This window comes from Anomalospiza imberbis, chromosome 19 (genome assembly GCF_031753505.1).
Source record: "Anomalospiza imberbis isolate Cuckoo-Finch-1a 21T00152 chromosome 19, ASM3175350v1, whole genome shotgun sequence".
Taxonomy (NCBI): Eukaryota; Metazoa; Chordata; class Aves; order Passeriformes; family Viduidae; genus Anomalospiza; species Anomalospiza imberbis.
The window spans coordinates 3862064-3887312 of NC_089699.1; the positions used below are offsets into that span (position 1 = coordinate 3862064).

The following is a 25249-nucleotide window of genomic DNA, read 5'->3' on the forward strand; positions in this document are numbered from 1 at the left end:
TGCTAGCCCAGGGCCTCATCCCTGTGGAATGGAGGATGTGTAAACACCTCTGCAGCACTTTCCAGGCTGTGCCCTCTCCCTTCTGCCCGCCAGGCTGAGGCAGCCCTGGCAGCCACCCGCCATGAGGCCCAGACCAGTTAATGACTGAGCTGGGAGTATTTTTGGTTGCTCTCAATAATGCAGCAGCACTGGCTGAGCGGAGCCTGGCTGTAATTACAGGGCCAGTGTCATTTGTCATCACTGTCGCCCTGCTGGCTGTGAAGGGCTCTGCAGCAGGTGATGCCAACGCCCCTGTCACATGTCCCAGCTCTGGTGACAGCCCTGGGCACTGAGCAGGGCTCCGGGCTTTGGTACCTGCGGGTCCGGCCCTGTCCCCTCTGGGGGCTCAGCACAGCAGTGCTGGGCCCTTCCTTCCTCCATCTCCACGGCCCAGCTAAACCATGCAGACAGCCTGGCCAGGCTTTCCCAGGCGTGCTCGTCCCACGAGCAGCACGAGGCTTTCCCCAGCACCAGCACATTTCTCCTGGATCATGAAACATCTCAGAGGTCTCTGGGAGCCCTGTGGGACACCAGAGGTGGGACCTGCTGTGGGTGTGAGGCAGCCAGGTGGTTCTGTGTCAGCTCTTCCCAGGCAGGAAGACGTAATTCAAGAGGAAGGTGAAGCAATCCTCACTTTCCTTCAATAGATATCATTAACACCTGCTCCCGGTTTTAATTGTAATGGAGGAGCAGCAGTAGGTGATCTGTACAGGGGTGGCACAGCAGAGCAGAGCACAATCCCGGCATTTGGAACAGGCGTGGGAAGGGTAATGGTTAATCAGGGACAGCCAACCTTCATTTGGATCCTTCCGTGGCTGGAAACGCGAGAGCCAGACGCTCTGCCCGCTAATCAGAGTGCACAGAAGGCAGAGGAACTGCCCTGTCTGCAGTGCCTGCGGGATCCGTCCGCTCCAGAGCCCTGCACGTCACAGGCAGGATGCCCGAGGGCACTGACCGCGGTGTGCTGCCAGCGGGATCCCAGGGATGCGTTAACTCTTGGGAATGCGCCGCTGGAGCGGGTCCTGCCCGCGGGCACAGCCCCTCTGCCCCCCGTGCGGAATCCAGCCCAGCGCCGCGCCCGGGATGACAAATTATGAAGACATAATTAAACTTTCCAATAGCATTTTAATTTCCGATCCCCCCCTCCTGTCCCCTGCTGCCCATCTGAGGGGTGATGGGTGTGAGGAGTGAAGGGTGGCTCTGGGAGGTTTGCAGCTGCACCAGGCACTGCCCATAGAGCCTGCAGTAATTAATTGCTTAATTAGCCGGCATTCATTCATTTATCCCTCCGGTAATTCCCTGGAGAGTTAGGTTGGCTGCAGCAGGGGGCTTGTGGTGGGTCTGCATTATGAGTGCAATTCCAGGAAAGGAGCCTGCAGCTCTCCCCGAGCCCTGCTCCCACTTTTCCATAAACATGGCTCTATTCCTAAACCATGTTTGGAGAGGGCAAATCTTGCCCTGTGTTCACAGAAAATGAGCCAAGCCTTGCCGCGCTCCCTTTTCCCTGGTGGTGAGACGGATCCCAGCAGGATATCAGGGAGCTGTTGGGAAAATCAGCCAAAGGATGTGGAATACAGAGGATTCCTTAGAACAGCTGCACTGCCCTGAAACCTTCCCGTCCTGCTGTTCACCTTCCTGCAATAATTACAGAGAGGAGAAAAAAATCCCCCCTTTCTCCTCTGCTGCCTGGCAAACACCCAAGGCCCTTACCCGCGACACGGGGCTCCTTTGCTCCCCGTTGTGTATTTATCACGTCAATAAACCTTATTAAAATGCGTTAATTCAATGAGAGGGGAAATCAGCACTCCACGCAGCGGAGGGTGATGCTCACACCCTCCCCAGCAGGTCCGGGAGAGCGGCACCCACTGCAGGACCCGGGCTGGTGACCTGGTACCCCTCCTCCTGGGGCTGCCCGGCGGGAAGCGCCAACACCTTCCTCCGCATTTCCGTGCCTGGTACCAGCTCTGGGGGCTGGGCCTGGAGCCCCCGGAGGGCAGGGTGGGGCTCGGTGCGCCCTGTGCGTCCCTACAAATGACCCGCAGGACTTCGAGCTGGGGACAAGAGGCTCTGGCCGCCTCTGCCCCTCCTCCTCACGGGCCAGGTCCGCTCTCCCGGGGCATTGAACCCCGGGCTCCGAGCGGTAGGCGGGGATCCCTGCGGGCCACAGCCCCGAGCACAGCGCCAGCCCTGTCCCGGCCAAGCGGGGCAGCTCCGGTGCCATATGTCACCCGGTGGCACGGGCACCGCCGGGCCAGGTGGCAGATGGCAGGTGGAGCAGGGCTGCTCCTCCCGGCGGCACAGCCCCGTGCCAGGCACAGCGGCCAGTTCCAGTCGGGAGAGGGGAGAGAGGGATGCTGCAGGCCTCGGGCAGCAAGCCCTGCTGCCGGGGAATTCGCTCCTGCCCGGTGCAGGGCTACTCACATTGCACAGGGACTGAAACACAGAGTGCACAGCCTGCTGCCTCCTGGGCTTGGGAATGGGTTGGGATGGGATGGGATCCTGCAGAGGTTGAAGGCTCGTGCTCCTGCACAGCTCAGCCAGGACAGAGCAGGGGTTTGGTGGTGGTCCTTGTCCCCACCAGCTCAGGGATAAGGGGTGGGAGCAGCTCCCCGGCTGCCCCCCCCTGCTCCCTCCTCCCTTTCCCCGTTTTCCTGCTGCAGGGATTGCACAGACACTGTTTCTATCCCACCCTTCATTATCTCTGTCTCCTGGAGCAGCAAACAGGGAAATGTGATTAAAGCCCTCTCACAGGGAGCTCATCAGCCTGTGGGAAGGCCGTGAGCTCCCCTTGTGCCGGGAGAGCACCCCTGGTGCTGCCGGGCTGTCAGCAGCACAGCCGGGCTGTGGCTCCTGCCTGCCTCCACGCACGGCGCCCACCAGAGCCGAGGAGAGGCCGGGTGGGATGTGACAGCTGCTGCTGGCGTGTCTGGGGTGTCTGGGGAGCAGGCGGGGCAGGAGGAGCCTGCGCTGCCCCCGCGCGGCTCTGTCAGATGGTTTGCGGTGAAATGGGCTGCTCTGACGTTAATTGGCTTTGACCCATCTGGGCCGACGCTATCAGATCTTGGAGGTTCAGCGGCCCCGCGGTGCTGGGGTGGACGGGAGGGGACAGCCCTGTCACCGTGTGAAGGAGGAGGGCTAGAGTTCGGACTGACCTTGTTATCAGCTGGTGAAGGTGGAGAGAATCGCCCTGACAGGGGGTTTTGGAGCTGCCTCTGGGCCAGGGGGAGCTGGGCAGCGTTACCGTGTCCTACAGGGGTTTGCTCGGTGCTGTCCATGATTGTCACCCTTCCTGTGCCCGTGGAAGGACACCATGGTGGGAACCACGTCTCTGAGCCATGCTGCTCCTGTCCCTCTTCAGAGGAGCCAGAATTCCCTGCCTCCAGCCCCGGACACCACATAAAATATCTGCCCTTTCCATCCCGCAGTAATGGTGCAATTTAGAATGGAAAATCGGGGAGAGGAAGTGCTGAGCCTGAAGCAGCTGATGCCAGGGGAGATGCCAGGAGCTGCCTGGCTCTAAAACATTCCCAGATCCAGATTCCCCTCCAGGCCCCCTGGGTGCCATCCCAGGGAAAGACCCCGCACTGGGCATCAGCCGAGGCTTTGGGTTCCTGCAGCAGGAGCCCGGGTCCCTCACCCCCATCCCTCTGCAGAGGGGTCCACCGGCTGCCGCCGGCTCCTGCTGTCCTGCCCGGGGCTGCAGCCCGGCTCACCCGCCTCTGCCCCAGGCTGTTCGAACCTGCCCCAGGCCCGAGTGACCCGAGTGTCCCGAGTGTCCCGAGTCCCAGGGGCTGGGACAGCAGCGATGGGGTGCCGGGCTGGGAGCCGGGGGCTGGAAGAGCTGCGGGAGCGGTGCTGCGGCCGCGGGAAGTCGGGGAGCTGCCGAAGGACGCCAGGAGATCCCGGGGGATGCGGGGGCCATGCCAAGGGACGCCGAGGTGATGTCGGGCGGATGCCAGGGACGCTGGAGCGACGCTGGGGCCGTGTCACGGGACCCGAGGGCATGCCAGGTGACGCTGGGCATGCCAGGGGGATGCCGGGGGCACGCCAGGTGAGGCCGAGGCCATGTCGAGGGACGCTGAAGGATGCCGGGGGGATGCCGGGGCCACGCCCAGGGATGCCGGGGGGAAGTCAGGGGATGCCAGAGGAGATGCCCGGCTCCAGGCTCGCTCCAAGACCCACCCCCGGCCCGGAGAGCCCGCCGGGGCGGGCGGCCCCGGACTACATTTCCCATGGCCGCCGCGGCCGGGGGCGGTGCGGGGCGGTGCGGGGGGCGCGGAGCGCAGGCGGAGGCGCGGAGAGGCGCAGGGGCGGCGGGGCCCGCTCGGCCCGGCTCGGCTCGGCTCGGCCCGGCCCGGCTCGGCGCCGGGCGGGGATGCGGGAGGGGCGGCCCGCGACCCCCGGCCCCGCTGCCCGCCCGCACCGCCCGCACCGCCGCCACCATGAAGAAGCAATTCAACCGCATGCGCCAGCTCGCCAACCAGACCGTGGGCAGGTAGGGATGGGATGGGATGGGATGGGATGGGATGGGATGGGATGGGATGGGATGGGATGGGATGGGATGGGATGGGATGGGATGGGATGGGATGGGGACGGACCCTGCTCCCAGCCCTACCCACAGCCCCCCATCCCTCACCCTGCCTGCTCCCACCCGCCCCGCCGCACCCGCACCTGCCCGTTCCCAGCTCCCTGCACGCTCCCTGCCGGCCCCACCGCCCCGATCCCATGTGTCCTGCCTGCCCCACTGCCCTGGTTCTGCCCCCTACCCCTGTCCTGCCCCCGCCTGCACTCTGGCAGCCTCACTGCCCTCATCCCACACTCTGCCCACTCCCTGCCTGCCCCTCCGCCCCTCCTCCCTTCCTGCCCCAGTGCCCTGATGCTGCACCTGTGCCACTGCCACGCTGCCTGCCCCACTGCTCCTGCTCTATGCCTGCTTCCTTGCCTGAGCCTTGCTTGCCCCACCAGCCCTAATCCCACTCCCTATCTGCTCCCTGCCTACCCCAGAGCCTTCCTGCCCACTGTGTGCCCTTTGCCTGCTCCCTGTCTGAGCCCTGACACCCTCTGTCCTCACCATGTCCCACTCTCTACCCCAGTCCCTGTTCCCTGCCCCTCTGCCTGCCCCTCTGTGTGCCCCACTCCCTGTTCTCTGCCTGCCCCATTGCCCCTGTACTCCCCTTACGTCCTTCCTGCCCATTCCCTGACAGTTAACCCCTGCCTGTCCGCCTACACCTGCCCTGCCCCACTCCCTTTACCCACTGCTCCCTGCCTGTCCTCCTGTCCTCCCGTCCCCTCGGTCCCAGGGCTGCGGGGACACTCCCCAGGCCCGATGCTGTGGGGTGCCCCACTGCCCAGCCCCCCCCAGCACCCCAGGGCAGCGCTGCTGGCCATGGGGCTGGGGGCACTCCGGGGCTCTGGAGCCGGAGCCGTGCCTGCGGGAATGCCCGCGGGAATGCCCACGGGAATGCCGTGTGCGCTGGTGCACGGCCAGGCCTGTATTTGATGGTGCTTGTTGTGTAATTCCTGGAGATTTTGCAGCGGGGAGGGCGGGAAGAGGATTTATTTATTTTCCCTTCCCATCGCGGCACTGGGGCAGTGGCACAGCTGGAGCGGCAGCTCCGCATCCCTTCGGCATCACCAGGGCTCCTGCTGGCACCACCTGTGTCCCCCCGTGTCCCCCATGGCACTGGGGGCGCTGCCTCACGGCCCGGAGCAGGCACGGGCTGGGATGGCAGTGGCTCTGGCCGGGGCTGCGGGAGCGCTGGGCAGGTACGGGAGCGCCGGGCAGGTACGGGAGTGCCGGGCAGGTGTTGAGTGTCGGGCAGGTACGGGAGCGCCGGGCAGGTGTTGAGTGTCGGGCAGGTGTTGAGTGTCGGGCAGGTACAGGAGTGCGGGCAGGGAGTACGGCTCGGGAGCTCCAGGGTCCAGTGCGGGAATCCGGCCCGGGAGTGGTGTGGGAATGTGCAGTGGGAATGTGGAGTGTGAGCATGGGGTGTGTGTGGTGCCAGCGTGCTGTGGGATCGTGGCACTGAGGATGTGGCACTGGGGATGTGGCACTGGGGATGTGGCACTGGGAATGTGGCACAGGGAAGGTGGCACTCAGGATGTGGCACTGGGAAGGTGGCACTGGGAGGGTGGCACAGGGAGGGTGGCACTGGGAGCGTGCTGTGGGAACGTGGTGCAGGAGCACCAGGAGCCTGGCAGTGCCTCCTGTGGGGAGCAGCAGGGGGAGGTTGTTCCGGGCACTGAAGGTGGGATTTTCCTGTGGCATTTGTGCCAGGCCAGGCCCCCTCTCCGGCCCCTCTGAGGGGGTTGGACACATTCCTACCCTCTGGGAATGGGGGCTGCCCAAGGGGTGTCCCGAGGTCCCCCACACAGTGTGGCAGATGTGAGCCGGGCACTGCTCTCTTCCATGGCCACAAAATGGTGCCTCTGCCAGGGCCAGGGCATCCTCCCTCCCACATCAGCTGGAGCATCCCACTGTGCCCTCCCACAGCCCTGGGAATGGGGCTGGGGCTGGGATAAACCCCTAATAATCCTCTTAGGGGATGTGCTGGGCAGCTGGGAGGCTCTGGAGGTACCCAGGGCCGGTGGGGGCATGCGGGCCCTCTTCCCTGGCATTGGGCACCTGGAGCTTCCTCAGGGCTTGGCTGGAGCTTGCAGAGCATCCCTGTGCCCATCCCAGCTCTGCTGGTCCCCACCTCAACGTGCTTATCCCTCTTCCCACTGTGGAGTCCTGAGCAGGCCTCAGCCGGGAATCAGGAATAACAGATAGGATTAAGGAATAATAGATGAAAATAGGGAAAAATAAAAGGAATGGGAAATAGTACATGGAAATGTGGAATAATACATAGAAATGAGGGATGATCAATGGAACTGAGGAATCATTAATGGAAATAAGGAATAATAAATGGAAATAAGGAATAAGAGTAGAACCCTGCTGTTTTGTCTTCCTGTCAGAGGCTCACTGGGGGACAAGCACAACAACCCTTGGGGTTCTGAGGGGTGTCCCCTTCTCCTTGTCACCAAACCCCAGTGGGGTCCCCCTGCAGTGCCAGCGCCCTGAGCCTGGGAATGGGGATCACCAGGATGGATCCTGTCCCAGGCTGAGGGCTGTGCTCACATGGGGGTTGTCTCCTGGGGGTATTGCTTCATTCCAGGACAGCAGGGACAGCAGGGACATCTGCCCGGTCCCTCTGCAGGGTGTGCAGAGAGGTGTCCCAGCCCCTGGTGTCTTTTCCTGCTTTAGGTGGTGCAGTTTCCATAAAAAAGGGAAGGAGAGAGGGGGCTGTGGAGAAACCCCTCTCCATGGGTCAGCAGGAGCCAGAGGGGACAGCTGGGAGCAGCCCTTTGTCCCTGAAAGGAGGTCACACAGAGGGACCGAGGGACAGGACCAAGGTGAGCTTGGGTCAGGATTGGGGTCAGGGTCAAGGTCTGGGTTAGGACCAGGGCCAAAGTCTGGGTCAGGATTGGGTTGTAGTTAGGGTTAAGGTAAGGCTTAGGGTCAGGCTTAGGGTAAAGGTCAAGGTTAAGTCCAGGATCAGCTCAGGATAAGGATCAGAACCAGGGAATTATGGGGCCAGGGTAGGATCAAGGTCAGGGTCAGGTGAGGAAGTGACTGTGTCCTTTCCAAATCCAGTCTGGAGCTCCGAGTCCCAGGTACCATCACCAGCACCTTCCCAGCTCCATCAGATCCTGTTCCCACTGGGGAGAGCAGCAGCTCCCACAGGAGCTGAAGTGGGAGATCAGAACCTCTGCAGGCCCTGAGCATGAAAAGTATTTTATTTTATTTTATTTTAGTTTAGTTTAGTTTAGTGTGTTTTGAGTTTATTTATTTTATTTACTTTGGTGTTTTTTTTTTTTTTTTTTTTTTTTTTGTCATTTCACTTGACAGAAAGAACTGGGGATGCTCAGCCCAGCCCAGCCCCACACTTGGTGCCCAACCTTGGGAAGAATTCCTTTGCCAGTCCGTGAGGGGCAGGAATATTTATCTCCATGGGGTGGAAAAGGAAGAGAAGCCAGTGAGTGGCTGTAGAACATTCTGAGGCGGTTTCCTGTAAAGTGCTTTTTTCTTTATTTGTGTTTGTCCATCCCTCGGGAGGTCCCGCCCTGGCTCCAGGCAGTGGGACAGTGGCACCAGATGTCACCTCGGTCACTCGAACAGCCCTGGGAGTTTCCCAGGATCGGCTCCAGGGGGATTTTTTCCCATGGGGAATAGAGCAGCTGCCTGCAGAGTGACACGCTGGGCTCCCAGCGGCACAGAGGGGACGGAGCTCGCCGGGAATGGTGGCGGAAGCTCGGAGGGGTTGGATTTTTCCTCCTCGACCTTTCCGAGCATCCCACGCTGTGTCCCCCATCGCGGGGGCAGTGGTGGCATTTGGGGCTGGATGTCACCTAGGTGGCTCACAGGGAGATGCTTTGCCAAGCCCCAGGGCGGCCGCACCTCCAGACAAAGCCTTTAAACACCGAGAGTTCATTCCTGGTGCTGCAGGAATATCCGGCAAGAAAGAAGGACATTTTCTGCTTGCACGGAATAAGGGCAGAGGGAAATAAAAGCACCGCCTGGGATTTTCCCAGTGGGATTTGCGGGAGGGAACAGCACCCTGTAAATAGCTGGGCTCCCCATCTGCACTTCGGGGTGCCTGTGACTGCTGCCGGCAGAACCCCCTGGGATTCCGGCTCTGGAGCCGGCGGATCCCGGCAGCCCCTGGGATATTTTTATCCTCCTCGCAAAGAGACAGCGCTGACAACCTGGCATATTCATGGAGCGGGCTGAGGGGTTTGTCCCTGCTCCAGCTGCCTCAGGGCTCTGCGCTCTGCAGGGGCTTCTCCACGGCTGCTAAATCGGGATGGAAGCGTGCTCAGGACGCGCCCCCGGGCAGGGAAGCGCCGGGAGCAGAGGGGCCCGAGCATCCCGTGCCAAAGGGATGCCAGCGCCGAGCTCGCCGCGGGAAGGCAGCAGGAGATGAGCACAAGACGCTTTTCTGCCTTGCAGAATCTGTCTCCCATTTTGCTTTGCTTCACTCGGTTTCCCCAGCTGCGGGCAGGATGGAGGGAAGCTGCTCCAGCTCTCCCTGCCTGCTCCTGCTGCTGCTCCAGCCTGGCTCGGCTGCGCGGGCAGAGCCCCGACCCGGCCCCGCTGGGTGGGCAGCGCTGCCCTGAGCGCAGCTGTGGCCCCCGGGCTGTCGCTCCGTGTCACCCGCGGCAGGACACGGCTCCCGGGCTGTCGCTCCGTGTCACCTGGGGCAGGACACGGCTCCCGGGCTGTCGCTCCGTGTCACCCGGGGCAGGATGTGCCGGGAACGCCCCGGCTGGGCTGTGTCCCCACGTCGCACTGGATGTTGCAGTCGGAGCCGTTTCCCGGGGGAGCTGAGCAGCGATTTGAGGATATCAATATTTGATGTTTTGCTTCTTGCCTGCTAAAAAGGCACCGGGAAAAATCCGCGGCTCTGCTGGGGCTCGGCGGGTGCCGGGTTTGAGGCGCCGGGATCTGTGTCCCAAGGGAGGCGGTGGCCGTGAGAGCTCAGGTGGCGGCAGAAGGTGGGGACAGCGCGGCCTTGGATCCGAATCCAGCCTGGATCGTGGAGCCCAGCGCTGCCAGGGCTGTGGGTGACACCGAGGGGCTTCCTCCTCCCTCTGGCAAACGCAGAGGATGCCCAGTGCTTTTCCCAGGGGCTGTGGATGAACCTCCCTCCCCAGCCTCCACTCTGGGCTTTGGGGACTCCAGCACCTGGAATTTTCTGGCAGGCAGCAGAGGGGGATGCGGCAGGACCGGTGTGGAGCCGGGCCCTGTGCTGTGTCCGTGCAGGATATGGGACAGACCCACCCCTGGGAATCAGTGCTGCCGGCACGGGCCGGCCTTGGCTGGGTGTTTGTGCCTCCCTCTCCAGCAGTGGAGCTATTTTTAGGCTAGAGCAAGAAGAAATCAGGGAATCAGCATTGGTAATTAAATAGTGGTTAAATATTTATGGGCAGGCTGCAGCAAGGGGTGGCTGGAGCTGGGGCCAAAGGGGTCTTTGGGCCAGGGATGGAGGTGAGGGGCTTTGTGGGGCACCATGGACCGCCTCTGCCTCTAGAGATGTTTCATCCCTGCTCCTGCTGTCCCCACACCGAGCACGATGCTTTTCCATTCAGAGATTAACTGCCATGAAATCCTTGCCGTGCTCGGAGTTTTGCAGGCTCAGGGTCACATCCAAGGCCGGCAGCTCCCTGTTGTGGGTGGCTGAGGCACCAGAGGGGGACGGTGGCAGGGGACAGTGATGGGTGGTCCAGCCAGGCAGAGGTGCTGGCACCAGGAGATGCTCCAGGGAAGCACTGGCTCTGCTGCACCTGCCCAGGTCAGGGCTTTGGAAACTCACATCTTTATTTGGGAATCAACATAATTTGCTTGATCAGTGTTGAGTTCTGCTGGCAGCAATGAACTTGTGCAGCAGCAAAAGCCCAGCACGCCGTGGCCGTGTCCCCCCTCGCTGGCTTTAGCTCTCCATGGTGACTGTCCCTTTTCCCCAGCTGCCTGCAGGGACAGGTCCGGGCTGCTGCCGGAGCAGGGCCCGGGGCTGTGCTGGGGAAACGGCTTGGGGGCAAATCTGGAGAGGGAGGGGAGCAGCAGGATTTTGTTTGCCAGAAGGAAAGAGGAAAAGCATTGGGAGCTGGGAATGCTGGCTGTGTCCCCAAGGGACGTTCCCTCGGGATGTGTGTAACTCATATGGAATGAATTTTGGGGAATTAGGCACCAGACAGGGAAATTTGGGGGTGCCTGCCCCCTCTCTTGGGAGGCACAGGGACCATCACCCATCCTTAAGTGGGATTGATTGGAGCAGCCCCTTTGGTTATCCCAACCCATAAAATGCTGCAGCCTGCTTGTTGCCCCCTTTTAAAGGCAAATTCCTCCCTGGCAGGCTCCCCAGCCCACTGCAGCAGGGCTGTGCAGGGCCGGCACAGGGAGATGCTCTCCGGTGAAACCATGGGGGTTTCTCACACTGAGGATGTGCTTTAAAACAGATCAAGGCCAGGCTTCTGTCATTCTCTTTGAAATGTTGTTTTTGCTTCCCAAACACACCTCAGAGCATAGCACGGGTTGGGATGTGGCTACTGGGAGAGAGACCTGCCCGTGGGAGCCGGGATGTGCAAATCCCACCCACCTCCTGGCTGGGAGAGGAGAAAACACAGGAAAAAATCCCTTCTTCTGTTCAAGGGAGGAAGTGATTCCTGGGAGTGAGCAGCAGGGATGTGCCAGCGGTGCCTCACTCCCTGCCACCTCCCACTCCTTCAGGATGCTAAAAATATCCTGAGCCGGGGACGGACGTTGTGGCTGTGCCCGTGGATATTTGCTGCTTTTTTTCCCTGTTTGTGCTAATTCTGTGTCACTTCCAATCTTGTCTAAATGAGAGTGAAGGTGATTCCCAGAGGAGGAGGAGAAGCTGCTCAGCTCTTGTTCCCAGGTGGGCAGTGCTCCTTAGAGAGGATCTAATCTGTTCATTTCAATAACTAATTTTTAAAATTAAAATAAACAGGGTTTGTTAAATTTAATTTTTTAAATTTTATTTTTAAACCACCTTAAATCAGGCGCTGGGACATCTTCCATGCCCAAAGGAGATGTAATGCAGTTGATTTGGGGAGGCCCTGGCACAGGATGCCCAGAGCAGCTGTGGCTGCCCCTGGATCCCTGGCAGTGCCCAAGGCCAGGCTGGACACTGGGGCTGGGAGCAGCCTGGGACAGTGGGAGGTGTCCCTGCCATGGCAGGGGTGGGATGAGATGGGCTTTGAGGTCCCTTCCAACCCAAGCCATTCTGTGATTCTGTGATTTGCACTTTCTGCAAGGCTTTGGGTGAGATGGATTTGTGCATGAGCCTCTCCTGCGCCGCGCTCGCTGTCTGACCCTTTCTGTGTGTTTGCTCCTTATTTCACTGCTCCAACACTTCCCTCCCTGCCTCCAAGCTGAGAATCCAGCTCGGCTGGCAGGAAGGGACCAGGCTCAGGAAATAAAGGTGCTGTTTGCAGGATGACAGCGCCAAGCTCTCGCTGTCCCCTGAGGAACCTTTAGGGACCGATTGGCTGAACGACAGCTCTGCCGCAGCTCAAATGGACAGAGCTCGTTTTTCCAAGTGAAAAGATGCACTGAAGTTGTTAAAAACCCTGGGAAAAAAAGAACAAATTATCCGGATGTGACGGTTTAAATGAGCCTGAGCAGCTGTGGTGCAGGGGCCCTGGGCTCTGGTTGCTGCGGGTCCACGGGCTGAGGACGGCGGGTTTGTGTCTCCTGCATCCCAGCGCTCCTCCCTTGGGAAGGCAGCGGCTGCCACGGGCTCTGGAGCGGTAAATCCGTCTCCAGTGAGCAGCAGAAGGGCTCTGGCGAGGCCCCGGGCAGCAGCTGCCGCCTCACATGCCGTGGCTGCCCCCGTGTGAGGAGGCTCAGCCGTGCGGACGCGCTGCCCTCGGGCTCCGGAGGGAGCCGCGCCCTGTGCGGTCACAGCGCCTCTCTCCGAGCACTGCCCGCTTCCTTCTGGGAATCTGAATGCCTGTTTCCCTGGGAATAAGGGAAAAATAAGGGAGAGGTGGGAGGCAGGCCCTGGATTGGTGTGGTACCTGGCAGTGAGCCGTGGAGATGCTCCATCAGTTCCTTCCTTAGGAGATGAGGCATGGCTGGTGGGAGCAGAGATCCCTAAATGCCCCTGCATCCCAAAGGAAAAGCACATCCTGGGGTCCATGGTGTGCAGGGGGTGCTGCTGCATGTCCCAAACCCTTCACCAATGGTTCCTCTCCGCTCTTGTCCTGCAGAGCCGAGAAGACCGAGGTGCTGAGTGAAGATCTGCTGCAGGTGAGGCTCCCTCAGAGCCATCCCGGGGTGTCCATGGGTGCCTGGGCACCTCCCGGGGGGGCTGCACCCATCAGCAGCTCCCTGGTGATGCCACAGCATCCCAACGATCCCTGGGTGATGGGATCCCTGGGATGATGGGATCCCTGGTGATGGGATCCTCGGGTGATGGAATCCTGGGATAATGGGATCCCCAGTGATGGGATCCCCAGTGATGGAATCCTGGGTGGATGGAATCCTGGGTGATGGAATCCTGGGTGGATGGAATCCTGGGTGGATGGGATCCCTGGGTGATGGAATCCTGGGATAATGGGATCCCTGGGTGATGGGATCCCTGGGTGGTGGGATCCCTGGGGGACAGTGATCACTGGTGATGGGATCCCTGGGTGATGGAATCCTGGGATGATGGGACCCCTGGTGATGGGACCCCCGGTGATGGGATCCCAGTGATGGGATCCCTGGGTGATGGAATCCCTGGGGGACGGTGATCGCTGGTGATGGGATCCCAGTGATGGGATCCCTGGGTGATGGGATCCCTGGGTGATGGGATCCCTGGGTGATGGGATCCCTGGTGACAGCTCAGTTGCTCTGCAGGTGGAGAAGCGGCTGGAGCTGGTGAAGCAGGTGTCCCACAGCACCCACAAGAAGCTGACAGCCTGTCTGCAGGGCCAGCAGGGCCTGGACGCCGACAAGCGCTCGGTGAGGGCGGCGGGGCCGGGGGCTCCGAGATCCAGGGATCTGGGGTATCCGGGATCCAGGGATCCAGTGGGAACACAGCCCCTCTCTCTGCAGAAGAAGCTGCCACTGACGACGCTGGCGCAGTGTCTGATGGAGGGATCGGCCGTGCTGGGGGACGACTCCCTGCTGGGGTAAGGGGGGCTGGGGCTGCCCCGGGCCCAGACTGCCCTGGGATGTGCTGGGAGTGTGCTGGGGGTGTGCTGGGGATGTGCTGGGGATGGTTTGGGAATGCACTGGGAATGTGCTGGGGATGCACTGGGAATGCTGCTGTTCCTTGTCTCCAATGCCAGATAATGGGGGATTCAGTGGTAATTAATTCTTCTCCTCCATGTATGGGCTGGGGTCCTGTGATCATACAATGTAATCTGCATATATAGACATTTATACTTATTTTTATATCAATTGTTTTATATGTTATATATTTATATTTGAGTTACTGCTATTTATGTACCTATATGTGATTTATCCTTATTAATGTATTTATATTTGTGCATTTCATATATATCTGTATTATAATTTGTATAGTTACATATGTTTTACAAATATTTATATATTTACATGTGATTTATTATTTTTATATTTTATATTTACATTTATTTATATAGATATTTAAAGTCCATACCATTTCAGACTGCCCTAATAATAGTATATAATATAATAACAATACATAACATAATACAAATATATAACATAATAACATAGCTCAATATGTCAATAATATAATAATATAATCAATATGTCATAATATAATAATATAATACTTTAATTACTACTTTAATATAATACTTTATTTACTATTATATCATTATAAGTGCAATACTGAAGGAATGAGCTTTCCTGGCACCACAGGTGCCCATGGTGCCCTGGCTGCTGCCCTCCTCCACCCTCTGCCAAGGAGGGGCTGCTGCCCTGTGCCCCCGGGTGCAGGACAGTCCCCGCTGTCCCCAGCCGTGCCTGTCCCTGCAGGAAGATGCTGCGGCTGTGCGGGGAGGCTGAGGACAAGCTGGCGCAGGAGCTCATCCACTTCGAGCTGCAGGTGGAGAGGGACGTCATCGAGCCGCTCTTCGTGCTGGCTGAGGTGAGCCGCGGGCCCCTGGGCTGTCCTGCCATCTCCCAGAGCCCTTTTCCTGCCCTCACCCCGCTCCCTGGGGGCTTTGGATCCCCCAGGGCTGCTCCTCTGGGGTTCTGGAGCTGGGGCTCATTCCGGGCGGGACACGCAGGAGGGACCAGCTGGGCCGTCTCCCTGAGATGTTAAGTTAGGGAGCTGCATCCTCACCCACCCAGCCCAAAGCCTGGGTGTGACCCATCCCTGGACACCTCTCCAGGGGTCTCACCTCCTCCTGTTCTGTGTGCTGGTGCAGGTGGAAATCCCAAATATCCAAAAGCAAAGGAAGCACTTGGCAAAGCTCGTGCTGGACATGGACTCCTCCAGGACGAGGTAGGAAGTGCCTTCAAGTGCTTTATAAGAAATTAACATTCCCAAGCCATGGGTAGCTCACAGGAGAGCAGCTCCTGGGCCCCTGGCACTGCAGTTCCCCTGGGACAAGGAGCCCTGGCTGTGACTCTGTGGGCTGGAGTCGAGCTCTGCCATGAGCCACCACTTCTGCTCCTGTCTGCAGAACCCGTGGATGCGTTTCCTTGCCTGCCCTCTGCAGCAAAAGTGTATTTTTTTTCTGTCAGAAAGGGTTATTTTGTACTTTTTTTCCCTGTCTTGGTGAGTTCTGATGCAGAGAGCCAGGTGCTCCTGCCTCTGCAGTGGCACCGAGGGGAGCTGGGATGACTCCGCATTGTCCCATGGCACTGCTGAGTTGTCCAAGCCCCCACTCCAGCATGCCCTGGAACAGGTCTGAGAGGTGTCCACAGTCCCCAGCATCATGCCCAAGCTCTCCCATCCCCTTCCTCTCTCTTCCCACCTGGATATGGCTCCTTATCCTGCTGAAAAGAATTCCTTCCTGCTGTGAGCAGTGCTGTGGGGATGGCGACGGCTGGGGTTGGGAGCGGGGCTAAATCCCAGCTGGACTGGGATCATCTCCGTGCTGCTCAGGTCCTGGTGGCCCTGCAGGGCCCTGGGATGTGGTCACTGCTCGGACTGGTCCCTGTCCCTCCCGCAGGTGGCAGCAGTCTGTGAAGTCCTCGGGTCTGGCCAGCAACCTGCAGCCCTCGGGGGCCAAAGCCGACGCTCTCAGGGAGGAGATGGAGGAGGCAGCCAACAGAGTGGAGATCTGCCGGGTAGGGGGCTCCTCCGGGCCGAGGGGGGTCTGTGGGCTCCCAGACTCTGGGGAAAGCTGCAGCCTCTCCTCTCACCCCTCTGCACCTTCCTTCTCCCCCGCCTGTGCTGCCCCTCCTCTGGCTGGCCCCTCCTGCGGGTGGCTGGGGAAGGGCCATGGTGGTGGCACCAGGGCAGCAGGGCAGGGACGGTGACAGATCCTCTGCCCCCCGCAGGACCAGCTCTCGGCTGACATGTACAATTTCATGGCCAAAGAAGTCGACTATGCAAACTATTTTCAAACTGTAAGTGCCACCCACCCCGGGCTGTCCCTGTCCCGGCAGCGTGGTGACCCCGGTGCCATGTCCCCACAGCTGATCGAGGTGCAGGCCGAGTACCACCGCAAATCCCTGGCGCTCCTGCAGAACTTCCTGCCACAGATCAAAGCCCAGCAGGGTGAGTGCCCGCAGGTCTGTCCCTGCCTGTGGCACCGAGGGGCTGTGACGGGCTCTGTGACCCCGCGGGGACAGCTGAGCACCCTCCCTTTGCTTGTCCTGCCTGCATCCCACCTGTCCCGGTGCTGGGAGGAGATCCCATCACCATCCCCATCCCCATCCCCCTTGGCTGGGGGAAGGATCCATCTGCATGGAGAGGGAGAAACCTGCCCCAATGTGCTGAGGGTGGGAGGCCCTGGCACAGGTGCCCAGAGCAGCTGTGGCTGCCCCTGGATCCCTGGCAGTGCCCAAGGCCAGGCTGGACATTGGGACTGGGAGCTCCTGGGACAGTGGGAGGTGTCCCTGCCATGGAAGGGATGGCACTGGGGTGGTTTTGGGGTCCCTCCCAACTCAAACACTTCTGGGGTTCTGTGGAAATCCCCATCGAGTGCAGCTGGAATCCCATCACTGAGGGGGGCTTGGGGGGTCTCTCTGGTGGTGCAGCATCCAGAGGCTCTGGGCTGGGAGCCCGAGGTTGGGGTGAGCCCCAGACAACAGCCCCAAAAGCAGCTCCTTCCTGGGCCAGGGCTCCTGGTGCTGCTGTCTCTGCAGCAGGGCAGGGAGGGATTCCTATTGCATTTTCCTCTCTATTCCACAAAATATTCCTGCCTTAAACTGTGATGGAAGGAGAGGAGAATATTGCAAATGTTTGCCTGTTGTTACCCCTGTGGAAAATGTTATCCAGCTCCTTTGAAATCCTGTGATGGCTGGAAAAGGCCAGAGCTGCAGGGCCCTGTACTTCTAACAACACCCATACAGAGTATTTTGCTGCCAAAACTGTGGCCCAAGGGCCTTTTGGGGAGGGGCTGCTGGATCTGACACCACCCTCCCTCTCCTCTGTGCCCTCTGCCCGTCACAGAGGCGTGGATGGAGAAGCCCTCCTTTGGGAAGCCCCTGGAGGAGCACCTGGCTGTCAGCGGGCGGGAGATCGCCTTCCCTGTGGAGGCTTGTGTGACCATGCTGCTGGAATGTGGATGCAGGAGGAGGTGGGTCCCTGCTCAGATGGGGGCTGCAGGAGGAGGTGGGTCCCTGCTGGAAGGTGGGATGCAGGAGGAGGTGGGTCACAGGTGTCCCCAGGGCCAGGGTGAGAAATGGGTTCTCCAGGGACATGCCCAGCCCCAAGCCCTGTCCAACACTCTCTGCCCAGGGTCTCTTCCGAGTGGCTCCCTCGGCCTCCAAGCTGAAGAAGCTCAAGGCTGCCCTGGACTGCTGTGTGGTGGACGTGCAGGAGTACTCAGCTGACCCCCATGCCATCGCAGGTGGGGCTCCTCGGGGCGGGGTGGCCCCTCCAGGCATCCCCCAAGGGCACCCTGAGGGGGATCAGTGGCATCAAGTCCAGCTGGAGACAAGGAACCAGTGGTGCAGTCCAGGGGTTGATGCTGGGTCTGATTTTGTTCAATTAATTTTGTCATTAATGAATGGCCTGGCTAATGGGGCAGGGCGCTCCCTCTGTGAGGTGACACAAACTGGGGCGGTGGCTGCCCCAGAGAGGTGCTGCCATGCAGAGGGAAGGTGCTCAGAGGGATTGCCGGGTGGCAAGGTGGGCGCTGGGTCGCCCAGGCTGCTCCAAGGCGGGGACACCAGCGGGTGCTGTGGGGTGTGGTGGGGGGAAAGGCTGGGGAGGATGTGGGTCCAAGCTCCCAGGAGCAAAACCACTTGGTGCCCAACAGCCGGTGCCACCTGCAGTGCCAATCCCTGTGTCCCCTGTGTGCCACAGGAGCCCTCAAGTCCTACCTGCGGGAGCTGCCTGAGCCCCTGATGACGTTCGAGCTGTACGAGGAGTGGATCCAGGCCTCCAAGTGAGTCTGGGATGTCCCCCTGTTCCTCTGTGGCATGGGCAGGGACAGCCTGGGTCCCCATGGATGCCTTGGGTTTTTTCTGACACGGTTCACAGCATTTGGGATGTTTCCTCTGGGCTCCGAGAGCCATGGAGTGGTGAGAGGTCCAGAAGGGATTCCTTCTCCTTGGGACAGGTTTTGGGGCTTAATTTACTTCCATAATGGTGGTGGCAGCCTGGGGGTCTCGCAGGGTCCCCACGGGTGAGGCTGGCGGGGTCCACAGCCCCAGGCAGGGTGGGCATGGGGGATAACGCCCTCTCCCACCTCCCTGCAGCATCCCGGAGCAGGAGAAACGTCTGCAGGCTCTCTGGAACGCCTGCGAGAAGCTGCCCAAAGCCAACTACAACAACATCAGGTGAGCCTGGGGCCAGCAGGACATGGGAGGAAACACAGGCTGTGACCCGTGCACTGACCCCTTTGGGATCTGCTTTCCAGGTACGTGATTAAATTCCTGGCCAAGCTGACTGAGTACCAGGACATGAACAAAATGACCCCGAGCAACGTGGCCATCGTGCTGGGACCCAACCTGCTGTGGCCACAGGCCGAGGGGTGAGCGCTGGGTGAGGGCTGAGGGGCAGATCCCGCTGGGAAACCCGCTGGGAATCCTGCTGGGAATCCTGCTGGGACCCTGCTGGCCTGAGGGGTTGCTGAGCTGCCGCCCCCAGCAGGAACATGACGGAGATGATGACGACGCTGTCGCTGCAGATCGTGGGCATCATCGAGCCGCTCATCCAGCACGCAGACTGGTTCTTCCCCGGAGGTAGGGCGTGCCCGCGGCCCCAGGGACAGCTGGGCTTCCTGGCACCTCCTGGGCAGGGGGCTCAGAGCTCCCAGGCTTGTTTTTTGCCAGCCACTTCTCCTTGCTGGAGCTCAGGCAGGGCTCTGGCCAGACTCAGCACGGCACTGAGCCCAGCCCGGCAATGCCAACACCCCCCGAGCATGCCTGCAGTGCCAACACCCCCAGTCTCTCCCCTCCCTGAGCACAGCCCTCCCAACACCCTCTGTGCCCCCAGACATCGAGTTCAACGTGACAGGGAACTACGGCAGCCCCCTGCATGTGAACCACAATGCCAACTACAGCTCCATGCCCTCGCCGGACATGGAGCACGGCGAGCGCCGGCAGCACGAGCAGGCCCGGCGGCCCCTCAGCGTGGCCACCGACAACATGATGCTGGAGTTCTGCAAGAAGGATGGGTAGGAACACTGCTGGGCCTGGGGACAGGGAGGGGTGGCTTTGACACCATCCCAGGGGCAGCAGGAGAGGATGCTCAGTGTCACCTTTGGCTGGGTGGCACTGACCTGCTGGAGGTTGGGTGGAGCCAGGGTGGAGGGACCCCCTGCTTTCCATGCCAGGCTCTTGGGGGTGCTCAGGTGAACCCAGGGCTCCATGCCTGCCCCCAGCCCACTGCAGATGGGAGTGGGGCGGCCCATGGGGTGACACTGGGGCTGTGCCATGCCAGAGACAGGTGTCCTGGTGTCCTCAAGGTCTGCAGCATTTGCTCCAGGGGAAAGCTCCCCATTCCCAGCCTGCGCATGTCCCCCCTTCATGACACCTCACAGGGACCTCAAACAGTTGAGTGGGTTCCAGAAAACACCCCAGGACTCTGCCCATCCCAAAATGTCCCCATTTCCAGAAGGCATCCCAAGCTGTCCCACCACTGGCGCAGCCTGGTCTCTGCTCAGCCCCTCTGCCCCTCTCTCAAAGCCCCTCAGCCTCGCAGCTCCTTTGCCCAGCAGTGACCTCTGTCCCTGTGCACTGTGCAGTTTTAGGGGTTTCCACATTAATAATCTTTTGTTTCTGCCCATGCAGCCTTAGGAAAATCCAAAGGTACTGTATCCTCTGCAGGCTGCTGGGAGGCTGCTGGGAAGGTACTGGGAGGGTGCTGGGTGGGTGCTGGTGCCTGCTGGATCTTGGGGAAGGGAGACGTGGCTGGTGGGTGACACAAACCCATCCCACGCTGCCACCCCTGCCCTATTGCCCTGTAGTTTCATCCCCAGCAGTTTCCCGGTGGAAGAGGCGTTTTTAGGGACCCCGAAGGAGTGGCGAGGGGGTGCTGGCAGTGCCCTCCGGCCGGGCGGGTACTAACCCTCGTCTCTGTGTCCCCAGCATGGGCGTCAGGGTGATGGACACCTCGTGGGTGACTCGCCGAGGCACCTCAGCGGGGCGCAAGGCGACCTCGGCCCCCCCGGCCGCACAGCCCCCGGCCCCGCCCGCCGAGCTCCCCCCCACGCCGCACTCGCCCATTCCCGAGCAGTCGCCGGAGATTTCAGCAACGCCCTCCCCGCCTCCCACCAGCTTCGGCTTCCCCCCGGCAGCCGAGCGGACAAGGTAAGGCCACCGGCAGCCCGTGTCCCCAAGCCGGGCATCCTCCCCGCGAGTGAAACGGGAAACAATCTCAGCAGGAGAGGATGCTCTGCATCCCTGCAGCCACCACCACATCCCCATCCTGCCATTCCCATGAGAACTGTGCTGCCTTCAGGGATTTTCCTGAGGGCCCCTTGCCTGGGTGTCACTGGGCTCTAGTGGAGTTTGGGCTGGAGGTGCTGCAGGAAGGTGCAGAGAAAGCCCTCAGGGACCCCAGCGACCCCCGAGACCTTCGTCTGCCCAGGGTCTGAGTCCGACTTTAATCTGCCCAGCTCATGTGAGAGAAAGCCCCTAAATCGCACTTTTCTGCCCCAAAAGGGAAGCAGAGCCAGGCCGGGTGCTCACACCCGGGAGGGTCGTGCCGTGGGACGAGCCGGGGGGCTCGGCACCACGAGGGCTCCCGCGATGCTCCCCCGCGCCCGCCAAGGCTTCTGCTCTTTTATGAATTTCCCCTCGCTTTCGTGTTACTTCTGCCGGCTTTTATGGTGCTTCTGTACCTTTGCAGCAGGGCTGACCCGGCAGCTGCCTGGCTCAGCGGCGGCCCCAGCGCCCCCCGCCCCGGGGACCCCCCGAGCCCCGGCGCCGCTGCCCGCTCTGGGCGCAGCCGCTGTGGCCGGGCGGCGGCCGCAGCCTCCCCGCGCCCGCCCCTGCTCCCCGCGCTGCCCCCCCGGCCCCGTGGCTCTGCCTCCCCCCCGCGCCCCCCCTGCCCCGGGGCCGCCGCCCGCCCGCCCTCGCCGCGGGACCCGGCCCCCCGAGGTGACCGCGGGGCCCCGGGGGGCTGGGGGTGTCACCGCCGGCCGGTCCCTGGGGCCGGGGGGTGGCCACAAGCGCCGGGGTCTGAGGAACCCCGGGGAGTCGGGAGGGGGACAGCGGTGCGGAGCACTGGGTGCGGGAAGGAGCTCACGGCTCTCCTTCTTCTTCTTCTTCTTCTTCTTCTTCTTCTTCTTCTTCTTCTTCTTCTTCTTCTTCCACTGTTTATTTTCAATTTTCTTTTTGTTGTTATGGGTCATCTTTTGCGTTTTCCTTTCATTTGATTTTTGGATTTATTTTTGTTTTCTTTTTTAATCATATTTTTCATGATTTTTGAGTTTTCTTTGTTATTTTTTCATTTAACGTTATTATTTAATTATCTTGTATTTTTTGTTTTAATTTTATTTCTAATTCTTTGACTGTTTGATCTTTGTTTTTCATTGTTTTAATTATATTTTTCATTATTTTAATTTAATTTAATTTCAAATTTTACTTTTATTTTTTATTCTATACCTTTATGTGCTTGAAACCTTTCCTTTCCTTTCCTTTCCTTTCCTTTCCTTTCCTTTCCTTTCCTTTCCTTTCCTTTCCTTTCCTTTCCTTTCCTTTCCTTTCCTTTCCTTTCCTTTCCTTTCCTTTCCTTTCCTTTCCTTTCCTTTCCTTTCCTTTCCTCTTTCCTTTCCTTTCCTTTCCTTTCCTTTCCTTTCCTTTCCTTTCCTTTCCTTTCCTTTCCTTTCCTTTCCTTTCCTTTCCTTTCCTTTCCTTTCCTTTCCTTTCCTTTCCCTTTCCCTTTCCCTTTCCCTTTCCCTTTCCCTTTCCCTTTCCCTTTCCCTTTCCCTTTCCCTTTCCCTTTCTCTCCCCTCCTTCCCCCTTTCCTTTTTTTGTGGCTTTTTTCCTTTCTTCCTTTTTCTGCCATTTCTTTTTCCCCCTTTTCTTTCCCTTTTCCTCTTTCCTTTTTCCCATTTTGCGAGGTTTTTTTTGTTGTTGTTGTTGTTTTTTCCCTTTTCCTTCCCACCCTCTTCTCCCTTTCCTTTCCCTCTCCCCGTTCGCTCTCTCCCCCGTGCCCGTTCCATGCCCCGTGCCCGCCCCAGCACTTTCAAGCCCCCGGAGCTGTGCCCGGGGCCGCCCCCCGCGCCCGCCCCCGCGGCCGAGCAGAGCCCGCACTCGCTGCGCAAAGGTAGGAGCGGGGGGACCGGGGCTGCGGGGTCCCCGCGGGCGGCCCGGCCCTGACGTGTCCCTGTCGCTGTCTCTGTCCCGCAGGGGCCAAGAAGCTGGCGCCCATCCCGCCCCGGGAGGCGGCCGGGGGGCAGCCGTCCCCGGCCAGCCTGTCCCCGACGCCCCCCAGCACCCCGTCCCCGTACGGCCCCCCCGGAGCCCCCCCCGGAGCCTCCCCCGCGGCCGGGCCGCCCCCGCTGCTGCCGTCCCCCGCCGCCGCCGCCCCCCGGGCCCGGGCCGCCCCCAAGGCGCGGCCGCGCCCCGCGCTGCCCCCCCCGCCGCAGCCGCCCCCGGCCGCCCCCGCGCCCCCCCAGCCCCCGGAGCCGCCCCGCCTGGACACCGCGGGCCCCGGGGACGGCGCGCTCACAGGTAACCCCGGCGAGGGCGGCTCCCGGGGGGGTGGCAGCGTCCCCCAGCACGGGGACAATGGCCCTGAGAAGGCAGGAGTGTGCCCTGCAAGGTGCTGATGTCCGCGGCAAGGTGGCACCCTCCCCGCAGAGCTGGAACTGTCCCTTGAAAGGCAAAACTGTGCCCGGGAAGGTGGCGCTGTTCCTCAGGAAGGTGACAATGTCCTTGGAAAGGCAGAACTGTCCCAAGGAAGTTGGTGATGTCCCCAGGAAGGTGACAATAACCCAAGCAAGGTCCCCAGCGAGGTGGTGCTGGGCCAGGAGGGTGCCAACATCCCCCTGAGGGAGGCCATGTACTCAGGAAGGTGGTGATGCCCCTGGAAAAGTGGAACTGTCCCCAGGACGGTGGTGATGAGCCCAGGGAGGTGACAATGCGTTGAGAAGCTGTCTGTGTCCCCTGGGAGGTGGCAGTGTCACCAGGAACGTGACATTCCCGGGAGCTGTGCTGCTGTCCCTGCTTCTCTGCCTGCCCTGGCCCTGGGCTCTGTTGGTGCCGTGTCCCCATGGGGTCCCTGCGCTGCTGCAGGGGGACAGCCAGGGGGTTGCTTTGGGAGTGCAGGTGGCATTGGGGACCACGGAGGACACAGAGGCTGGGGCAGTGTCCCAGTGTCCCTTCTGCAGGATCTGGCAGGACTCAGGGCTCTGTCCCTGTGTGCCTGTCCTGCCTGTGAGGGGTGGGACAGCCCGAGTGGCAGCGAGGGGCTGGTCACCGTGTCCCCAGGGGCTGCCACCTGCCTTTGGGTGGCACTGGCATCAGTGTGGCTCTGCCAACGCATTTCTGTGGGCCTGGCAGGGCACCCTGGCATGGATGCAGCCCTGACATCACACCTGGCATCACCTCTGGCTCAGGTGTAGCTCCCCTGTGCCACTATGGGACAAGATCCCTGAGCAACATCCCTGAGAAACATCCCTGGGCAATGTCCCTGAGAAATGTCCCTGGGCAATGTCCCTGGGCAATGTCCCTGGGCAATGTCCCTGAGCTGGACAGGAGTGGCAGAAGTGCTTCTTCTGTCTGAGGGGGTTGCTCTGCTCTCAGCAAGGGACACAGTGACACTGCCTGCCTGTGGCTGTGGTCACTCTGTCACTTCACACGTGCAGCCTCACCCCGCGGGTCCCCTGGGAGAGGGGACAGTGGTGTCACCTGCGCTCGGTGGGACAGAGCTTCGAGGCACACGGCCAGTGTGTGGGGACAGCTGGTGTCACCGCCCTGGCTCGGGTGTGGTCCACAGAGCAGAGGGCGGTGGTGACACCCCTGGTGGTGGCAGTAACACGGCGCCAGCCCCGGAGGGTGTCCCCATCACCATGCCCTCCCGCAGGTCTGCTCCGTTTTGAGGTCCCCTCCCTCCACGTGTCCCCGGATGCCGCCCTGTGCCGGGACCCACCCGAGGCAGCTCAGAGACTCTCGGGGCCGAGCCTGACCCAGCGGCAGGAGGAGGAGGAGGAGGAATCGGAGAGCACAGCCCTATGACAGTGTCCCTGTCCCCAGGCTCATCCGTGCGGCACCCAGGGGCCAGCACCGGCCATCGGCACCGAGGGCCAAGGGCCACTTTTGGGTGGCAAATGCCCGGTTTGGGGGCGGCCGCTGTTCTTTAGTTCATTTTTGTTCGCCTTATCCAGACTTTGCCTTTGAACCGGGTGCCTGCCCCCCTGCCCCGCAGCACCCACGACCCTGGGGCGATGCCACCACATCCTCCGTGCCCCGAGGCGGGTACCGCTGGGTGCTGGCCAGGTGACAAGGAGCTCGCTGGTGCTTTGCAGTGGGATTTCCTTTCTTCGGCTTCTTCCCCCTCTGCTTGTTTGGGAGCAGGATGGGACCTGACCAGCAATAACCTGGGAATGCAGGATGTGTCCCCCCGGCTCTCGGGGTGCTGGTGGGGGAGGTGTATGTCCCTCGGCACCCGCTGTCCCCGGGGCTTGGTGGCTTTGGTCGTGCATGCACAGACAAATTAACCTTTTATCCTTTCCAGAGAGAGAAGATCTGTATATATATATCGGCAGATATATATATATATATATTCTATATTTGTATAGAGAGAGAGAGAAATTATAGAGAGATTTGTTTTATCTGGAGCCATTCCCGCCCGGCCGGGGCGAGAGGGAGGATGGAAATGGCAGCGCTTCGCCCCTGCCCCGCTCGCGCCGTGCCCCCCACCCCAGGTGGGCACCGGGGGGCACCAGCACCCCAAAGCAATCAATAAATCCAATAAATCCGTGTGCCACTCGCTGAGAACTGCCCAGCGGCGCTGGCCTTTCCTTCCTGCCCCGGCCTTGGGGGGAGGAATGGGAGGTGGAGAGCTTTTGGGTGATAAAATGGTGGTTTGGTGGTTTATAGGGAACGTTATGGGTCAGGTGCCATGGGATGGGGCAGGGTCCACCTCCCCCAGAA

General features: G+C 60.6%; 1 protein-coding gene across 1 annotated transcript; it reads left to right on the forward strand.

Annotated features, from left to right (window-relative positions):
• Positions 1–4305: 4305 nt before the first annotated feature.
• Positions 4306–25093, forward strand: ARHGAP44 (Rho GTPase activating protein 44). Its single transcript, XM_068209969.1, has 22 exons — positions 4306–4534; positions 12814–12853; positions 13445–13549; positions 13643–13719; positions 14555–14666; positions 14950–15026; positions 15700–15817; positions 16031–16097; positions 16167–16250; positions 17148–17258; positions 17328–17344; positions 17436–17547; positions 18006–18087; positions 18401–18481; positions 18562–18675; positions 18795–18886; positions 19140–19320; positions 19937–19954; positions 20234–20455; positions 22333–22418; positions 22502–22825; positions 24180–25093. Exons 1-22 carry the CDS (start codon positions 4482–4484, stop codon positions 24329–24331), a joined length of 2325 nt encoding a protein of 774 aa, XP_068066070.1. The 5' UTR covers positions 4306–4481; the 3' UTR covers positions 24332–25093.
• The last annotated feature ends 156 nt before the right edge of the window (positions 25094–25249 follow it).